The sequence below is a fragment of the Delphinapterus leucas genome, chromosome 2 (assembly GCF_059928025.1).
Source record: "Delphinapterus leucas isolate spDelLeu-1000000601 "Yukka" chromosome 2, BTC_Dleu_Yukka2, whole genome shotgun sequence".
Taxonomy (NCBI): Eukaryota; Metazoa; Chordata; class Mammalia; order Artiodactyla; family Monodontidae; genus Delphinapterus; species Delphinapterus leucas.
In genome coordinates, this window is record NC_143130.1 from 73,933,033 (window position 1) to 73,952,621 (window position 19,589).

Consider the following 19,589-nt stretch of genomic DNA (forward strand, 5'->3'; position numbering starts at 1 on the left):
GGAAATACATAGGGTGTAGTTTTTAAATAAGTAAGCCAATGACAGGAAACTTGAAACCAAACCCATTTCACAAGACTGAACTTTTCAGTAACCAAGAGCTAACTCCTGAGCGGGCAGAGCTAGACGCATTCAGATGAATACTGCTGAGGTTGCCTGGCTCTCTGGACCCAGCACAGTGTCCAGCATCCTTTGACCAGAGGTTATAAATCTTAGAGCCCAGTGACCACTGGCTGTACTCCCCCACTCTGCCCCTTACTGTGGCCATAAAACTGATTCCGGGGGCCACTGATCATTTGTGGTAACTGGTATTCAGGGTCGAGAAAGTTCACTGTGACCACACAGGACTTCACAAAGCAAGAGTGTAGTCAGAGTAGAAGGATCAGTTCCCATAGTAGCTGAGCTCAGTTGCATAGGCTGATGAGCCTTTAGAGTCACCGGAAGCCTAAAGATCCCCCAACCTGTAATCAGAGGGACCCATTTATTGGGGAGGAGACCCACTGATTTTTTTTTTTTTTTCGTTTTTTGGCTGCCTTGGGTCTTTGTTGCTGCTTGCGGGCTTTCTCTAGTTGCGGTGAGCGGGGGCTACTCTTCGTTGTGGTTCACGGGCTTGTCATTGCAGTGTCTTTTCTTGTGGCGGAGCACGAGCTCTAGGCACACAGGCTTCAGTAGTTGTGGCGTGCAGGCTCAGTAGTTGTGGTGCATGGGCTTAGGTTGCTCTGCAGCATGTGGGATCTTCCCAGAACAGGGATCAAACCCGTGTTCCCTGCATTGGCAGATGGATTCCTAACCACTGCACCACCAGGGAAGTCTGACCCACTGATTTTTCTATCCAGAAATTCCTTTTGTGTTTCAAGCATTGTGCTGGATGCCTGGGTGTTGCTACAGGTACAAAATCAACTGAGGCCTTGTTTGAGCTTAGTTCCTCTTTTCCAGGAACTTGTGCAGGAATCATAAAAGAGAAATCAACAACTCTAAGTGCTGTGATAGAGGGAAGTACTGGGGGGCTGGGAGTCTAAATGAGAAGCCATCTAAGTCAGACTGGAGTATCCGAGAGGGGCTTCCTGGAAGAGGTGGTATTTGAATTGAGTTTTGAAGGACTGCCAGGAGTTATCAGAGGGGAAGTGCCTTCTAAGGAAGTGAGGCCAGCAGGTACATGGTCCTGAAATAACACAGTGCATTCAGGATAGTACAGGCAAAGGGTGAATGTGCTGAATGGAGAAGCCAGGAGGAGAGCAGGAGGCAGACACAGGCCATGGGAGCTAAGCCAAGGCGGTTGAACTTTACACTGAGAGATATGGGCCAGATGAGCAGGGAGGTGAGGCGAGCAGATGTGTGTTTCAGAAAGAGCCCTCCAGCTGGGAGCACGGATAGAATGGGGACAGTAATCTGGGTGGGATGTGGCAAGTGCCAAACTAATTTGAGGAGGGGATAGAGTCAAGACCTTTTATAGAGGTTGCTCTGAGGATTGATTAGGTACCTAATTAGATGTGGGACATGAGGGGGAAGGCAGAGTCCAGGATGACACCCAAGCTCTGGCTGGCAGTGCTGGCCCAGAGAGGGTATGGTGTCTTGTGGTCTCAGAGGCTACATCAGGGTGTGGGCTCACATCCCGGACAGGGATCCCACCCCAGCTCTTACTGTGCCCCGTGGGGTGACCTGCTGTGAGTCTCCCCTCCTTAGGCCAGATTCTCGCAGTATTTTGAATTCCTCCAATAGAAGACATCTTGCAGAGTCTCGCACAGGTGTCACGGGGTAAAAGTCAGGGTCACTGAGGAGTGTGTGGCCTGGGCAGGGCTTTGGACCTCAGGGTATTCACACACCAAGCAGGAAACGGGCTACCTGGATCGCACGTGTGTCTCCTTCCTGATAATGCTATGGGTAGTTGACTTATTTTCTCTGCCTTTGCTGGCTCCAGGAGGCTGGCCTCCGAATGGCCTCCTTTGTCTTTTCTCTCATGGGGCTGGTAGAGGCAGGCATGTGGAGTCCACAGGCCCCGATGACTAGAGCATGTCCATGCTGTACGGTTGGCTTCTATGGCAGCTTGCTGAAGTGGGGGGAGTTGTAGCCCGGTCAGGGTTTCACCCTCACTCTACCGTGCACCAGGAAACAACTGAACCTCGGTTTTTCAGCTTTAACACAAATGATAATGCTTACCTGTCAGAGTTGTAAAACTGAGAGAGAAGCAGCATCAAGTTCTGGACACCAGATAGGTCCTCTGTAACAGTAGCTTCCCAGAACAGAGGAAAAGAAAACACACCTCCTGTTACAGTGTTTGGGGCCCTGATAGACTAGGAAAACGAAGCCCGCTAGGGCAATTCTAAATTGCCCAGCAGAGAGCTGAGATTGGTTGCTAGGTGGGGCTACTGGTGGGCGATCTTGTCTGGCTCCTGGGCTCAATCTGGACATTTTCCACAACCTGGAGACAGTCTGGGTTTCCCCTGGATGCAGGTAGGTTGAGGATACTGCTGACCCCTACCCTGCCTTGTATCCTTAGAGGGGTATGGACAAGAAGCCTGCTGATTCCCCTACCTGTGGGTACCTTGGCCCAGGCCCAGCTGGGCAACTTCAGAAGTGATGAGTAGCTGGAACTCAGTGGGATCACCTCGTGATTGACTAGACACTTCCTGGAGCCAGAATGTGGGTATGTGTTCCCCTTGGCTGGAACTTCCTGCCAGCTGGAGGGATCATGCAGAAGGTCCAGCTGGTAGCTTAGAGGGGACTTCTTGGTTCCATGTTTCCCACCATATGAAATTCATTTTATATGAATACATTTCTCTTCCTGATTCTCCTTCTCCACGAGGGACCTCTGCTTTCCCCTCCTCTTGTATTCTGTTACTCCTTGCCAAGTGAGTCAGGCTCACTTGGCTGCCCCATGAGCACAGCCACCATTGTTATCTCCATGCCCCTGCTCATGACCTGTTCTCCACGCTCACCTTCCAGCCGGAAGGAGCAGGTGATGGCGGAGGATCAGCTCTCTGGCCTGCCTTTGGAATAGGAATGACCTCTCCTCCTGTGTCAGCCATTGTGCTGGAATGGTAAGGTTCTATCCCTGCTTATGACACACTCCCAACCTTGTGGCAGAGAGCAAGTGAATGGAAAAATTAATGTACAATAAACAGCCTTGGTTAAAACAGATCATGGCATGCTGTTGCCCAGAAATCTGTGGCAGATCCTTGTCACCCATAGGATAAAAGAACCCCTTCTCAGCATGGGGTTTCTTAAACTGTTTTAAATGTTAAAATGTTTAAACATTTTTAAAATGTTTCTTAAACATTAAGGTCTTTCTTAAACTGCCTGAGCCCTGATTCTGGCCTCATCTACCTTTCCCCACTCGAAAACACTAGCCCCAGGCACCAGGATGACAGATACATGTCCTGGCCCCTCTTCTCTGTTCATGCTGTTCAAATCCAGGAAGCTGCTCGTCTTCCTTTTCTCTGCCTATGGACTTCCTGCTCATCCTCCAGGCCCAGCAGAAATGCTATTTCCTCGGGTAAGCAAGCCTTTCCCACACCTGCCAAAGCATAACTGAGAACCAACCTGCTTCCCTGCTTATCTTGCCCCTTGTATAGACTTCCACTGACAGCATTTATCACCGAATTCTCAGTTCTCTCCGGGCATCACTTTCTGCTCTTGTCTCTAGCGCAGTGCCTGACACATGAGTTACTCATCGTTGAATGAATGAGTGAATGAAGGAATGAATGGTTTAGTAAGACAAATGCACGCATGGATATCATCTGGAAAATGCAAAAGAGGTGGCAGGCAGATTTCAATTCAGTGATGTGACATTTATTGAGGGACTATTGTACACCAAGGGGTAGAGTGACAAGCATCAATAAGATATGGTACCTGCCTTCCAAGGGTCCACCATCTACGGGGAGATGGCCGCAGTGAGACTGGTGCCGAGGCCATCTAAAATAAAATCTACCCATGACACTCACTAAGAAACACTCACTTCCGAGGGGTAACCTCTCTGCCTCAGCAGAATGAATACCATCCCAGCGTGTGGTGTAAATTCACCACAGACAGGCCCGCTGGTGTGGGTAGGTAGAGGGGGTGCAGGTAGATGATGTTGCCCTGTGTTTACATAAATGGACAGGACACTGCGACTGACTGCCCCTCATCCTGGGTATCATTCAATGTGCCGTCTGGAGGATGGATACAAGGAAATGGGGCTCAGCACCACCCAGGAACCTCACCCTAGTACGTGATCCCACACAAATGAAATCCTTGTAAGAGGGTGTGTTTGTGTGGTTTTCTGTTTGTTTTGGATTTGGGAGTTTCCCCTCTGAGTATGGGTGTGTCTCCCCTACCTTCCCCAAATCCAACTTGAGAGTTCAGAAATGGAAGGTGACCCTCAGGTCTGACTGGTATTTTAAGCAAAAAGAACACACCATGAGAATTGAATGAAATTGTATGCAAGCCAGGAACCCGGAACTCTGAGGGGACTTTTTGATTTATGTAAACAGTGTTAAGAAGAGTGAATTCCTGAGCAAGATACTCCAAAAATCCAAATTCCTCTGTGTCCCGATCATCCTTTGAGTTGTTTGTATGTTCATGATGCGATGGGGTCTTCTCACCAAGCTTTCATAAGAATGATACTAATAATACTTTAAATGTACGTTGTACTTTCTAGAATACAGCATGCATATACATCTCTCATTTGATCCTCACAGCCACCCACTGAGGTACAAGGTATTGTCACTTTTTTACACATAAAGCAGTTGAGGTTCAGAGAGGTTAAGTTACTTGTCCAAGACCACACAGGTACTAAATGATAGGGCTGGTACTTGAACTTAGCCAGTGAGGAGACACTAAGCACAGCTGAGTATCACCAGCTTTTATTTCACCAGATTCTAACAGTATGGATTTCTTACTTGCTTGCATCATGCCTTTCACACATAGTTAATCCGAAGGTTTATACTGTGCCATAAATTTATCCTTTGCACAGTTAATTTCTCATCTGGTTACCTGATTTTTTCTTTCTAATACGTTATTCCTCATAGTTCAAAAATTAATTTGTATTCTATTAATTGCTATAAAATGTGCACGCATTTGAAAGTAGATCTTACAAGAATGAGATGATTTCCATACTAAAACCTTGGAACATGAAATAGAGGTGAGACTTGGCAGTTTTGACTGTCAAGGTAGGTTCGGGTGAGATTGTAAAAGTTTAGGGCAGAAGTTTTTATAGGCAGTCACAGCCATAGAAGACTTTTACCCCTCAACATTTTTTATTAAGAAAACATTTCAAAATGTCTGAAGAAATTAGAAGAACCATACAATGAACACCATTATGCCCTCCTCCTGCATTCAACATTTGGCCACATTTGCTTTACCTCTTTCTCTCTTTAAAAGAGAAAAAAAAAATTTACATTTATATAAAAAGCATTTTATATATATATATATATATATATATACACACACACACGTGCATATGTGTGATTTTTAAAATTAATATCTAATAAAAATTTAAAAGTATTAAAATGTATGTAATTTATTAAAAATTATGGTATAATTGCAAAGAAAATTGTAGCTATCTTGACACTTCACCCTAAATACTTCAATAAGCATCTCTCAAGATTATGTTCAGTCTCCTACCAACCCACAGTACCATTATCACACTTAAGAAAATTAACAATAATTTGTGGAAGACCTTTAATTGGTAAAAAAAACATTATTCTATTTCTTATTTAGAAAGAAAATTCTCCTGGCAGTGGAGAGAGAATGGATGGGAGAGAGTAGGCCAGTTGGAGGTAATGATAAGACTGTGGGAAAGAGATGAACCGAAGGTACCCCATAAACTTTTCTTAAAAAATGAAGTCAATGGTCGTTTATGCTATTATAAAAAGTAACAAAATACAGAAACATACAAAGAAGTTACCTGCAGACTCTCTACTCCAAAATAATCATTATTAACATTTGTTATATTTTCTCCAGCTTTTTGTGAACAGGGTGTGTGTGTGTGTGTGTGTGTGCACATGCGTGCATGTGTGTGTGTGTTAAGGTGTTATAACTATACTACTTCTACAATTTTCTCTCCTGCTTTTTTCACTCTACATTCTAACCCAAGCAGGCCACATGGGCTCTGTAGTGATTTATTTTGCTGTTGAGGCTTTTATACAAGCCTTTCTGATTTCCTTACCCTCTTGGCATGTTCTGAGGGTGGACCCTGCTTCCGGTTCCTCATACCCAAAGCTTAGCTTATGCCCCAGCCTCAGTATGTGCCCCGTGGGCTCTTCATCTCAGCTCCATGCATCAGCATGGGAGCCCAGAGCCCTAGGGATGCATCCTGGCTGCTTCATCAACTACTGCAGGGCCACCCTAGGGTGACCCGAGGAGAAGTGAAATGAGGACACAGAGCTCCTAAATGGTTGAGGGAAGGAACAAAATGTGGCAAAAATTAAACTATGGAGAGCCATAATTGAAAGAGTTGAAATATAGCAGTAAATGTGTGAATTGGGAGCATTAAACCAACAAGCTGCTTTTTATGAGATACAGCAGGAGGCCACATGGGAAATGGAAAGAGGAGAAGATTGTAGGTCAAGCCTGCATTTAAGTCTCACCTCTGCTAGGTAAGGTTGGGGAGGTCATGGCTCTGACCTTTCCTGGCCTTGAAAGTGGAGATAATATTGCCCCTCACTTCCTCACCCAGGAATGGAGTGAGGGGCCAGGGGGAGATCAGTGTTTCTGAAAGGTCCCTGTAAACTCTAAGACTCCTTACAAGTGCTGGCTATGAATTTTAACTAGCCTCCCTATGAGGCCACATTTCTCCCTATTCCTCTCTTTCCTCCAAAGGGATTCAGAGAGGGAGGTGGGCATGGAAGCACCCAAAGGGGTAATGAATAAGGTGGTGCTTTCCTACCACCAGGCTGGGCAGATTCCCAACGTGGCAGGACACTGTGTGAGGTTGATATGGCTTGGAGTGAATATCATGATCCCTATTTTACAGATGAGGAAACAAAGACAAAAAAGCAGTGCCCTCCTCCTCTTTTGTCCTTACTACCTTTGCCATCACCATTAGGTGCTCAGAGTCTCTTTGCTACTTCCAGCTGCCCACAGCCCTCCACTCTGGGCCCCTGCCCAGGCCTGGCCTCCACTGAAGTATCATGTGTTCAAATAGTACCTTTTAGGTTCCATTCACATCTCTACCATTAGCCCTCCCCATGCAGCTGATCTCAGTAGGAGTGAAAGAACCTGATTCTGGAAGTGGTACAGGGTGGTGGAAAGGTATCTTGGCATGAAAAAACCTGGGTGAAAACCTAGCTGCACCACTTCTTAGTCATGTGGCCTTGAATAAGTTAATTAACTTCTCTGATCCTCAGTTTCCTCATCTGGGAATCACAGACAGTAACTTAGTCTACTCAGATTCTGTGCAGTGGTGTTCTGGTAGTAGCTGGATCTCCAATAAACATATGTACACACACACTAAATTATTATAAAGTCTACTGATACAAAGGTTTATAATGTACTTTACAAGTAATAAAATATATAAGACTTTTATTTTGTAAATTTCACAAAAATAAATTGATTCTTGTAGAACACTTCCCTTGGTTTTTGCTGACGTCTTGTATCAATACCAACCTATGGATGCAATAGACAAATGAGTGTAGTTCCAACAGGATTGTTCGTTGATATTTTTGTTTATGTTAACAAGTAAGGTGAAAATGAAGCAATGAAGACGTGTGTTGGAACTTTACTTGTTTGCCAATGACATGAGTGACTTCTTTGCTGAATTGGATAATGGTTTCTGAATATTGAAAAATATTTCTTCAATTTTCTCTGCTAGCACAAAATAATGGCTATAGACACGACACCCTTATAAGTTTAATCTCTGTTATTAAGTGATTTTCTGCAGCACTTCCTAAGTCTAGGATCAAGAAATCAAGTCCTGATTTGTAGTGTCTGCGGATTTCTGTGGTGTAAATACACCCACTGGGGCCAATTTCAAGGCACCAACTTGATGACACTGACTAGAGCTAGGAAGAGGGGTGCAGTAACATACCATGATGAAGTAGTTCCCCCATTCAGAGATAAAAGGCATTAAATAACCTCAAGATCATATAAAATAATAAAATATAATAGAAATAAAGAAATAAAATATAATAGAAATAGAAATTTATAATTCCTAATAGAAATTAGGAAGTAATACGTTTTTTAAAATTTATTTATTTATTTGGTTGCGTGGGGTCTTAGTTGCAGCAGGTGGGCTCCTTAGTTGTGGCGTGCACGTGGGATCTAGTTCCCTGACCAGGGTTCGAACCCCAGCCCCCTGCATTGGGAGCATGGAGTCTTATCCACTGCGCCACCAAGGAAGTTCTGGAAGTAATAAGTTTTAAGTATTTTAAATATAATTTAATTAAATATGTTTCTATAATTTAATTTTTAATATTAAAATAATATTCTTACATAGCTCAGTTTAACAACTGCCTTACAACATTCTTGCAAATTTAACAGCAGGCTCTCATGAGCCGGTAGGCACCAGCTTTCGCCCACCCCCAGCGCTCTGAGACTCTGTTGGTGAAAGCATTTTGTAAACAGGACAGTGCTACCTGCAGGCCAGCTGTGGTGGTGGCAGCAGTGGTGTAACGATAATAGTGGCAGCCAGCATTTATTGAGGCTGTAGTAAATGTGCAGGCTCTTCTCTGAGTGCTCTGCATGTGTTTACTCCTTTTAACCACATGACGACCCTATGAGGGAGGTAGGTTCCATGGTCGTGGCCATTTTATAGAAAGGGGAGGTTGCTCAGGGGCTCCTAGGTTTTCTTGTGCCTCCTCAGAACCCCTTACCATATTAACATTCCCGTTTCGGAGATGAGGGGCCAAGGATCAGAGAGGTGAATGACTTGCCGAGGTCACACAGCTAGCCTGGGGCAGAAGCAGGGTTCAACCCAAGTCTGGGGACTTCCCTGGTGGCACAGTGGTTAAGAATCCACCTGCCAATGCAGGGGACACAGGTTCGAGCCCTGGTCCGGGAAGATCCCACGTGCTGCGGAGCAGCTAAGCCTGTGCGCCACAACTACTGAGCCCATGTGCCACAACTACTGAGCCCACGTGCTGCAACTACTGAAGCCCGCATGCCTAGAGCCCGTGCTCCGCAACAAGAGAAGCCACCGCAATGAGAAGCCCGCGCACCGCAATTAAGAGTAGCCCCCACTCACTGCAACTGGAGAAAGCCCGCGCGTAGCAACAAAGACCCAGCTCAGCCAAAAATAAATAAATAAACAAATAAATAAATAAGTTTATTTATTTATTTAAAAAAACCAAGTCTGTCCAATGAGAGGGCCCTCTTTAGTGCTGGTTCCCCAAACACTGGGCACTATATGATTTTGACTTTCTTGCAGAGCTTGCTTTAGAAAACCAATTCTGGAGCCTCACTCCTGGTGGGTTCATTTAATTGCTTTGGTATTTTTAACACAGTCCCCAGGGGATTCCAATGGGTAACTAGCTCAGATGGGCCCCAAAGCACAGCTTGGGGCTCAGAGTGCCTGGATTCAGGCCCAGGTTCCTCACTGGTTAAATGGAGGCTCCGACCATCCACTGCTTGGCGGCTGTGAGGAATAAGGTGATGTGTGGGGAGAGCCCAAGGCAAATGCTGGTTGTCGTGTGGCACAGACCAGAGAGCCAGCATTGCTGATTGGCGCAAGGCTGAAATCCAGTGGTCCTAGAATGGCCTTGAAAGTGAATTTTTATTTCCCTCCCTCTACCCAATAAGAGCACAGAGACAGTAGGTAGTGGTTTTCTCTGACTTTACCAGGCAGGGCTTCTAGAACCATGCAGCAGCCTCCCATAGAGAAGCAGGCCGTGAGTGAATGTCCAGAAGCTGTGGTTTAACAAATCCAGTTCAACTGGGTTGGGGCCCTTCCCTAAGATGTGCGTTTTCTAGGAAAAACATGGAGCTGGAGGGACTTCCCTGCTGGTCCAGTGGTTAAGAATCCACCTTCCAATGCAGGTTACAAGGGTTCGATCCCTGGTCGGGGAACTAAGAATCCACATGCCGCGGGGCAACTAAGCCTGCGCGCCTCAACTAGAGAGCCTGCATGCCGCAAACTACAGAGCCCACGTGCTCTGGAGCTGGCACGCCACAACTACAGAGTGCTGAAACTAGAGAGAAACCCACGCCACAACGAAGAGCCCAAGCATTCTGGAGCTTGTGCACCGCAACGAAGATCCCATGTGCCACAACTAAGACCTGATGTAGCTCCCCCCCCCGCCCAAAAAAAAGAGGAAAGCATCAGTTAAAAAAAAGAAAGAAAGAAAAACATGGAGCTGGACCAGCAAGCTGGTGAGTTACCAGAGCTGAGATGGAAATGCCAACTTTGCCAGCCGGCTGGGGTGATCTAAGTGGGCACCCTTACATAAGCTAGAGGAAGCGAGGCAACATGGGAGAGGAGAGAGCACACAGGCATCTTGGGCAAGCGTTTAACCTCTCTGAGCCTTGACTTCTTCATCTGTAAAATGGGGTGATGACGGTTCCTACCTCAGAGAGTGAGAATCAAATAAGAGGTGTGTAAACGCTTCGTAAACTAAGTGCTGTAGGTTTTGCTATGCGTGAAACTTCAGATTGGGTGCCTTTGGAAACACAGGCACTGCCCTCAGCAAGTGTGCAGTCTGGTGGGGGAGGCAAGACTAACACATAAAGGTCTTGGCAGTGCTTGGTGCTGCAGGTCAAGATTGCTGCACGAGTGTGGAGCTGGGAGAAAGAAGGAGGGCTGGGCTGGGTATCCAGGTGATGCTTCCTGGAGAAGATAGCATTTTGACTGGAAAGCTGGGTAAGAGTTCAATAGACAGATGATAAAGACCTCTGGAGAGGAGCGGCAAGACCAGGAAAATAAGCACAGAGATGATGACAACGGCTACAGGCCACTTTATATGCCTTGTTTGATCCTCTTAGTAACCCTCTTGAGGTAGGTTTCATTGTTACCCCTAATTTACAAGTGAGAAGCCTGAGGCTGAGAGAGGTTAAGTAACTTGCCTGGTGTCAGACTGCTGGTAAATGGCAAGACTGGGATTCGAACCCAGGTTCTAAGGCTCTTAGTCATTGTGTTGACTCCCTAAAAGCAGGTTGTGCAAGAGACACACATATGACTGCGCCGATTCTTTCATTCCTTTACCTGGTAAACCATTCCTGAGCATCTACTACATTGCAGCCCCTCTTGGGTGCGAGGGATGGAAAAGAGAGGCAAAGCCCCTGTCCTCCCCTGTGGGGCCTCAGGTTAGTGGGGAGTAGTTGTAGTGCAGTTGGTTCTCTGCCAGAGGTATGTCCGTGTACCTTGCCGGCCCTTGGGTAGAAACAACTAGCTGTGTGTATTGACGGGGAGGGGGTCACAGAAGATGTCCCAGTGGGGAAGTGCTGGAGCTGGGTGGTGAGAGGGGAGGAAGCCTGTCAGGAAGGCATTCCAGCAGAGTGAACTGCAGGTTGGGGTGGGGGTGATGAAGGTCCGCTGGCACGCGGCAGAGGGTGTGCTGTCCAGAGGTGGGAGGGCCTTGAATGTTGATGAAGGTGGACGTTGGGCCCGGGCCGCACCGGACCCTGGTGGGGAAGGGCTGCCTGTGGTCTCATCTACAGTGTGCTGGGGGGTGGGTGGGGAGAATTTGCTTCAGCACCATGGAAACCTGCCCACAGACCCCTGGCAGCATGTGGCCCTGCTTTCTCAGGTTGCCCAGCACTTGCTGAATAACCTGGGACTGTGCTTGACATTTCCAGGGAAGGTTCCTAGACAGCTTCCTTGTCCCCACAGCACAGACCTGGCTGGGCTCCAGCTCTGCTGAGCTGGGCAGCCTCACCTGGTGATGGGCAGGCCGTGCAGGCACCTGGAGAGGGCACTGGGCCGAGGGTCAGCAGACTTGGGCTCTGCTCTTTGCTTGGTATCCTTGGCAGTTTCTTGACCTCTCTGGGCAGCTCTGCAGCATGAAGGAACTAAACGGTCTCTGAGGTCCCTTGCAGCCCCAACATTGTGAGTCTGGGGGGGAAACGGGATGGGGGGAGGCAAGCAGAAGATGAGTGGGGGAGGAGGCAGGTCTGCGAAAGGCATGTTCTTCAGATTCAGCAGGGTTTCAGTAAAGTTCCCGGGGATGACTGTTGTCACTGCTGCATCCCTGAAAGGAGAGAGCAAACATAGCCACCCTGCTCTGAAATCTCCTTGGGCACCGCTCCTTACATGGACCATCTCCCTGAATTCTCAGGACACTGTATGCCTTGGTAGGTGTTCCCATTTTGCAGATGGGGAAACCAAGGCTCCAGGAGGTCCAATGACTTTGCCCAGGTTTCACTGTGAGAGGTAGAGGTGGAATCTGAACCCAGGCCTGACTCTAAGCTCTGGTCTTTGGAACCTCACTTCATAGATCCCCTGAGGCTGCCTTCATCCTGCAGGGGCTCTTAGACATGCTGTACCAGGCCAGTAGGGATCACCCGACAGGGGTCCCCCCCTGGAGGATCAGCTTCCAGATGGCACCATAGTAGGTGCCTCAGGCCAGATCCACTGGGCTGCTAAAGGGCACATTGGCCCACAGCTGTCTGCCTGATGGGCTGAGTTGGTGGCTTTATTTTAACAGGTGGGGAAACTTTCACCTCCTGGTGACTACGCCATGGGCCCTGGGCTCGGCAGTGGCAGCATCTATGGAAATGTGATCCCTTCCTCCAGCCGTGCTTTGGAGGTGACGTCAGGTGTGTGGGTGAAGTATTTGGTTGAAGTAAATAAAGCTGGAGGAGAATGACAGGAGTGAGGGAGTGTGGATGGGCTTGCACTATCCCAAGGGCAGTCTGGCTTGGCAGTCTGCTCTTCTTTCCTGCCCTGGAACCAGGAGACCTGAGGCTTTGTGGTCCTGCCTTGGGGCCCAGAGGAGTGGGAATTGGCCCAGCCAGCTTGGAGGATGTACCACCTGGCAGCTACAGGGCCTAGAGCTTGAAGAGGCTTTGGCTATCATCCAGGGTCTATTTTGGAGTTGGGAGACAGAGGCCCAGAGAGAGGAAGTAGCCTGCTTAAGCTCACACAGCCTTGGGTGGTGGAGTTGAAATTGGAATTTCCCAATACCCAGGCCTGGGCTCTTCTCCACCACCCTACCCTGTTTGGGGAGCGGGGAAGTGAAGAAGCTTAGACCAAACCCTTGGGGGAACTGCCTCTTTGCTGCCCTCAGACCACCCTTCAGACCCTCCCTGAGTCCCTTTTCCCTCTTGATCCAGCCCTATACCAGCGCTGTGGGGAGGTGTGCTCTCGGGCGCCCCTAGTGGTAGAGGGTCTCCATGGCCCAGAAAGGGAAGAGCCACTAGCCCCCAATTCCTTCAGTTCAGATCAGCAAATTGTTATGAAACGTGCAGGATGCAGGACACCATAGGGGATGCCAGGAACCTTAAAACTGATTGAAATTTTTCCCAAGGAGGCTACCACCCAGGAAAGCTGCATCACGATACGAGAGACAGCCTGCAACTAGGACCACTCACTCGTAAGCATGTTCGGTGCTGAGGGGGTTAGAGCACAAGGTCAAGGGCTGCTTCATGGAAAAGCAAGGGAATAAAAGGGGGCAGAGATAGGGGATAGGCTCTGAAAGTGTGAGGAAGAGTAGGAAGGCATTCTAGGCAAGAGGAAGAGCCAGAGTAAAGGATGGAATAGAGATGTCGTCCTGGGCCTGGTAATGCTCATCCTGAGTTACAGGTGCAGGCAAGTGATGGGCAGTGAGGCTGGAAAGTGCAGAGCCTCAGATGCCTCAAATATCAGGCAGGGCATTTAGAGTTTCTCTGGTGGTCAGTAGGACCACTGAAGATATTTAACCAAATAGGGTGCTGTGGTGGAGAGCGCAGGAGCTGGACTTCCCGGGAAGCTCATCCTGACTCTGCCATTATGAGCTGTTGGACCTTGGGTGCATGTTTTATCATTCTAAGCCTCTGTTTCCTCATCTGTGGGATGGGGTTGATAATAGTACCTGCCACTCAGGGTGGCTGCAAGGATGACACAGAGCACTAGTGCAATGCCTGCCTTGGTAGATGTGCAGTAAGTGTCAGTCCCTACCTTGCTTCCTCGCCTCATCAGATTATTACTGGAGGTTGGGATAGCAAGAAGGAAGCCTTGCTGAAAGTCGGAGAAGCTGCAGATATGGGGTCCAGGTCCCCTGGCCAGCCTAGGATCTCCTTGGTAGCCTGGGCAGGAAGTAGGAAGCATTGGTGGCGGGGAGCCTGCGACCTCTGTGTACTCCCAGTCAGGGCTGGTCTGAGGTGAAGGTGCATCTGGTCCAAATGATCCAACTTGTGAGTAGTGAGTGAGGTGGGGACAAGGACCCAGGTCTCCACCACCTAGCAGAGCATTCTTGGGGGGCCCACCTCCCAGCCTGAAACCCCTAGACCCCCATCACTTTATGCAGACCTGTCTTGGGACTCTCTTTGACAGGACTTCTGTTTTCTCACTGAAATGAGGGGGTTCAGCCCAGGAGGTCCTGACGCTCCTTTCTGAGTCTCTGGACACAGCACGAGGGCCAGGCCAAGGGCGGGGCGTGGGGCTGCTCACCAGGGTGAAAGCGTCACAGGAAGAAAGGCATCCTGGGATGGGAAACAGGTGTCGGGGCAGGAAAATAGCTGTGCCTGAGCCAGGGTGCGAATTTGCCCCAGGCTGCTAGGACCAAGCTGCATTCCCACTTCTTCCTGGGATAGATTCCCAGGACCCTTGAGAAGCAGGGAAGGGGGACCATTTAGCCTAGTGGTTAGGAGCACAGGCTTTGGAGTCGGACAGAAAGAGGTTAAACTCCCTGGTCCATGAATCAGTATTTTTGCAGTTTTGGTTTCTTTTCCTAAGAAAGAGGAAAGATAAACAGCCACCGTATAAGGTAGTGAGAGGGTCAGTGAGGTATAAAGTATGTCATGTGCCTGGTTAGCACTGGACCTGCACATTGTAGGGATTTACTAAATGGCACCTGTCTTCATTTGGGGAACATTTACCGAGCACCTGGTGGATGTCAGGCTCTATGCTAACCTTTGGGTAGTTGATAGGAGTTAAACCCTCGGGAAGCTCTTAGCCCAGTGGGGCAGACAGGTCGGTAAACTGACAAGCTCGAGGTAGTGGGAAAAGCACTGAAATAGGGGAGGTGCAGGGTTTGATGGGAACTGGAGAAGTGGCGGGTGTGGGCAGCAGGGGGAGGCTTTCTGGAGGAGGTACTATTTTTGCTGAAATGTGAATGTGAATTAGCCAGGTTGGGGGTAGGGACAGTGCAGGGAGAGTGTCCCACGCAGGGGAGCAGTCACCTGCTGTGATAGGTTCTTGGGGTGGGGCAGGGGACAGACGGGACTCAGGTGAGAAAACGTGGCCTTGCACGGAGGTTCTCACAAGCCAGTGGAGAGGCTGTTTCCCCTGGACTGTGGGCCACCAAGGTGAGAGGATGCGAGGCAAGGACGCTTCTCACTTCTTTTTTTTTTTTTTTACATCTTTATTGGAGTATAATTGCTTTACAGTGGTGTGTTAGCTTCTGCTTTATAACAAAGTGAATCAGTTATACATATACATATGTTTTCATATCTCTTCCTTCTTGCGTCTCCCTCCCTCCCACCCTCCCTATCCCACCCCTCTAGGTGGTCACAAAGCACGGAGCTGATCTCCCTGTGCTATGCGGCTGCTTCCCACTAGCTATCTGTTTTACATTTGGTAGTGTATATATGTCCATGCCACTCTCTCGCTTTGTCACAGCTTACCCTTCCCCCTCCCCATATCCTCAAGTCCATTTTCTAGTAGGTCTGTGTCTTTATTCCTGTCTTACCCCTAGGTTCTTAATGACATTTTTTTTTCTTAAATTCCATATATATGTGTTAGCATACGGTATTTGTCGTTCTCTTTCTGACTTACTTCTCACTTCTTAGGGAGAATCTCCTGGGATTCTCCCAGGGATTCTCCAGGAATGCCTGGGAGAATCCTGCCTCCAATTGTTCCTCCTTCCTTCCTGTGGGGTCCCTGCCCCCCATCCCTACTGCCCCCCAGTCCTGGGGACCACCAGGGCTAGTGTGTCTGCCTCTGTCCACTGCGGCTCCCAGCCCTGTTCAGAGGTTTTGGGTGGTGGTCAGGAGGACCGGACCGGGCCCCTCAGCCCCAGGGAGAAGCCTCAGGGCCATTCCCAGGAAGAGAGAAGTTCCCAAAAGGTGGCTGAGGAACGTGGTGGAATGGAGGGAGGAGAAGCCCCCTGCTCAGGAGATGGTGGGCAGCAGGGAGGGTTCAGCTCACCACATGGGGTGCCAGGATGCTTGGGGTCCCTGGGCAGCCACCGGAGGGCCGGGTCAGGGCACTGGAGGGGGCCCCAAGCCTGCATCCTGTGTCCTGACCTCCCCCTGCCCTCACTCTCCTTTCTGCAGAGTGTAAGGAACCGCCCTGCCTTGGGAAAGGACTTTGACACAGTTTCAAAATAAGTTGAGAGAAATCTCCAGAGGGGGAAAAGAATAAACACACTTTTAAAATGCAAAAGGAAACATATTATTTTTTTTTTTTTAAAAAAGGAGGGATTCCTCGTCCAACTCACTTGAGTGAAAGTTTCCAGCCACTGTGAAGTGAGGTCACAGAGACCAGGGAGCCGGGAAGTTCGGGATGGGGACACCTGGGCTGTCTTCAAAGCAGATTCAGAATCAGTTCAGCCAACTTTTAGGGCCACCCTCCACCTGCCCCCCTCTGAGCTCTGCGCTGTGGGGGGCGGAGATGCAAAGACCCGAATCCTCCCTCCAGCTGAGGGTCCAGTAGAGCATCGAGGATAGACATCGAGGACTGTCGGACAAGAGAGAGTGTGACAACTGTCATAGCAGAAAGGTTCCAGTGAGCATGAAGGGGCCCCGGGGGAGGGAGGGTTCACGTCTGTGGGTGGGGGGAGAAGGCTCAGTGCCGCTGAGGAAAGGTTTCAAGGAAGAGGTGGACTGAGTTCGACTTTGAAGCCTGGCTAGGATTTCAGTGGGCCGAGACCGAGCAGAGGCTTTCCAGGTAGATGATGAGAGCAAAAGTGCAAGGTGGGAAATTCTCCAGTACTTCGAGAAACAGGGGCATTCAGTTTTCTTAAACACTTATTTATTTACTTATCTATTGATTTAAAACCGCTCTATTGAGATTTATATGTCACTAGCATGTAATTCACCCATTTAAAGTCTACAATTTACAAAGTTGCACAACTAACACTGCAATCAATTTTAAAACATTTTCATCACCCCCGAAGGAAACCCCGTACCTATTAGCAGTCACTCCGCAATCCCCTAGTCCTAGGCAACTCCTCATCTACTCTGTTTCTGTGGATTTGCCTATTCTGGGTATCTTATATAAATGCAGTCATATAATCTGTGGTTTTGGGCGACTGATCTTTCACTTAGCACCATGTTTTCAGGGTTCATCCATGGTGTGGCATGTATCAGTACGTCATTCCTTTATACTTTTTTCTCCGCCTTCATTCCTTTTTATGGCTGAATAGTATTCTGCTGTATGGATATACCACATTTTGTTTACCTTCTCATCAGTTGATGGACATTTGTGTTGCTTCCACTTTGGGACTATTCTGAATACGCTACTGTGAACATTTGTGTACCAGTTTTTGTGTAGATGCGTGTTTTCAAGGCATTCCATTTCAAATGGGATCTAGGACGGTCCTGGTGAGGAGTAGCAGGGAAGAAGATGAATCAGAGGGACCTGCTCACCCACTGAGTGCTCTGCGTGATTGGGTGGGAGTGAGAAGGCTAGGCTCAGGATCCTGTTCTAGCCTCACTGGGTGCCTGGGCTGAGTGAGGCCAGGGCAGGGCTGTCCCCCTACGTACACACCGCCCCCCCCACTGTTGTGTTAGATCTGGCAGCTGTTTTTCTGTTTGTTTGTTTGTTTTTTTGTGGTACACGGGCCTCTCACGGTTGTGGCCTCTCCCGTTGCGGAGCACAGGCTCCTGATGCGCAGGCTCAGCGACCATGGCTCACGGGTCCAGCTGCTCCGTGGCATGTGGGATCTTCCCGGGCCGGGGCACGAACCCGTGTCCCCTGCATCAGCAGGTGGACTCTCAACCACTGCGCCACCAGGGAAGCCCAAGATCTGGCAGCTGTTTTACTGGGCTGGGAATAGTCTGGGCAGCTGGTATTTTCCCTGGAAATTAGGTGTTTTTTTCCTGTGTTCCACTGAGGGCCAATGTTAGTTAAACACATAGAGAAGTGTGAGCCATACCGTTAGTCTGCAGGAGGGGAGTGTTGTCCACAGGAAGCTGACCAGCCAGGGGAAAGAGGTGGTCAGGAAAATGGAGGTCAATAAGCCATGTGTAAAGTGAGGCTATGTTGCAGTGCCCCTCCCCACCCACATACACCCAGAGAGGCAGTGGTTTTGTTTACAGGAAATGCTGCAAGTATCTCCCTGGCCCCATTTGACAGATGGGGAAACAGAGGCACTGCATTAAAGGGATCTGCCATTCAGAGACAGAAACAGGATTAAAGCCAGAGTCTGGTTCTGCTGTCAGCAGCAGGTTTGGTAAAACCCAGGCCTTGCCCTTGGCGTTGTGGCTGTTTTTGAGTTCACAGGAGAAGACTGAGGACACAAAAACAAGAAAGTGTTTATGCTGTTTTGGTGTCCCAAAAAAGAACACCAAACCCCACCCCAAAACCAAAGCAAAAACATAAAATAGGGCTTTAATTACCATCTTTTCTTTTATCCCTTTTCTTCTCTTTTTTTGTTCTCCAGCCAGAAAACATTATGTTGTTGGACAAGAATATTCCCATTCCACACATCAAGCTGATTGACTTTGGCCTGGCTCATGAAATAGAAGATGGAGTTGAATTTAAGAACATTTTTGGGACGCCAGAATTTGTTGGTGAGTTTTAGGCCTGTTTCTCTCCCAACTGAGAATCTGGGATCAGGAGGTAGAGAAATCCCAGTAGTAAACCCTGCGTCTGGAGCTGTGGCCTATGGGCTGAGAGATGATGCCTTGGAGACCCCCTAGAAATCTAATGGGTAGGGAAGGAAGTGTCTCACTGACCTCTGGATGAGGGTCCAGGTGCTGGCTTTGAGCGCCCAGTGGGGCAGTGAGAGGCCAGGTGGGGCTAGAGGCCTTTGCAGAGTTAAATCCTCCCAGAGCTGGCTCCACTGCCTGCTCTTAGAAGAGATTATGAACATTTAAAATTACCTCGCCCTCTTGCATTCCCATAAACTCAACCTTTTCTGGAGTAGCTTTTGATTTCCTGAAAAAGAGAAGGGAAATCTTCTGCCAGATGCCAGATTCAGCTGCTCGCCTCTCCTGTGTGCCTGGCCTTCATTCACGCACAGGAGGCCCAGCTCCAGCAGAGCCCTGGCGGCTCTGTCTTCCCTCTGTGTCTCTCAGCCTTGGCCTAGGCCTGGTGGGACTTGCACCACAGGTCGGGGGGGAGGGGGGATGGTCATAAAGAAACAGCTTTGCAGAGGGGAAAGGAATGAAAGTTCAGAACCAACACCTCTCTGCTTTGGGAGTTGGAGTGGTCTTAGAGATGGAGGGAGGGAATGGTCTCCTCAAAGCCTGGGGGCTCAAACTTCTGACCACAGTCTAATCAAAAAGGAAGACGGGATGCGTTAGAACATCCACCCTGATAGATTTTCAGGCCACACATAGCAGCTCTGCAGCCACTGTGGAATGAAACTGCAGAGGCC

At 48.7% G+C, this 19,589-nt stretch overlaps 1 protein-coding gene across 4 annotated transcripts in view; it reads left to right on the plus strand.

Annotated features, from left to right (window-relative positions):
• LOC111177698 (death-associated protein kinase 2) overlaps positions 1-19,589 on the plus strand; it is a 119,238-nt gene that overhangs the window by 75,006 nt on the left and 24,643 nt on the right. For all 4 annotated transcript variants that reach the window (XR_002645432.2, XM_022579739.3, XM_022579737.2 and 1 more), the window contains exon 5: positions 18,651-18,780. Coding sequence is in view for 3 of the 4 variants with exons in the window: in XM_022579739.3 (XP_022435447.1) it covers positions 18,651-18,780 (130 nt within the window). In the remaining variant the exon portion in view is untranslated. The remainder of the gene's footprint in view (positions 1-18,650; positions 18,781-19,589) is intronic.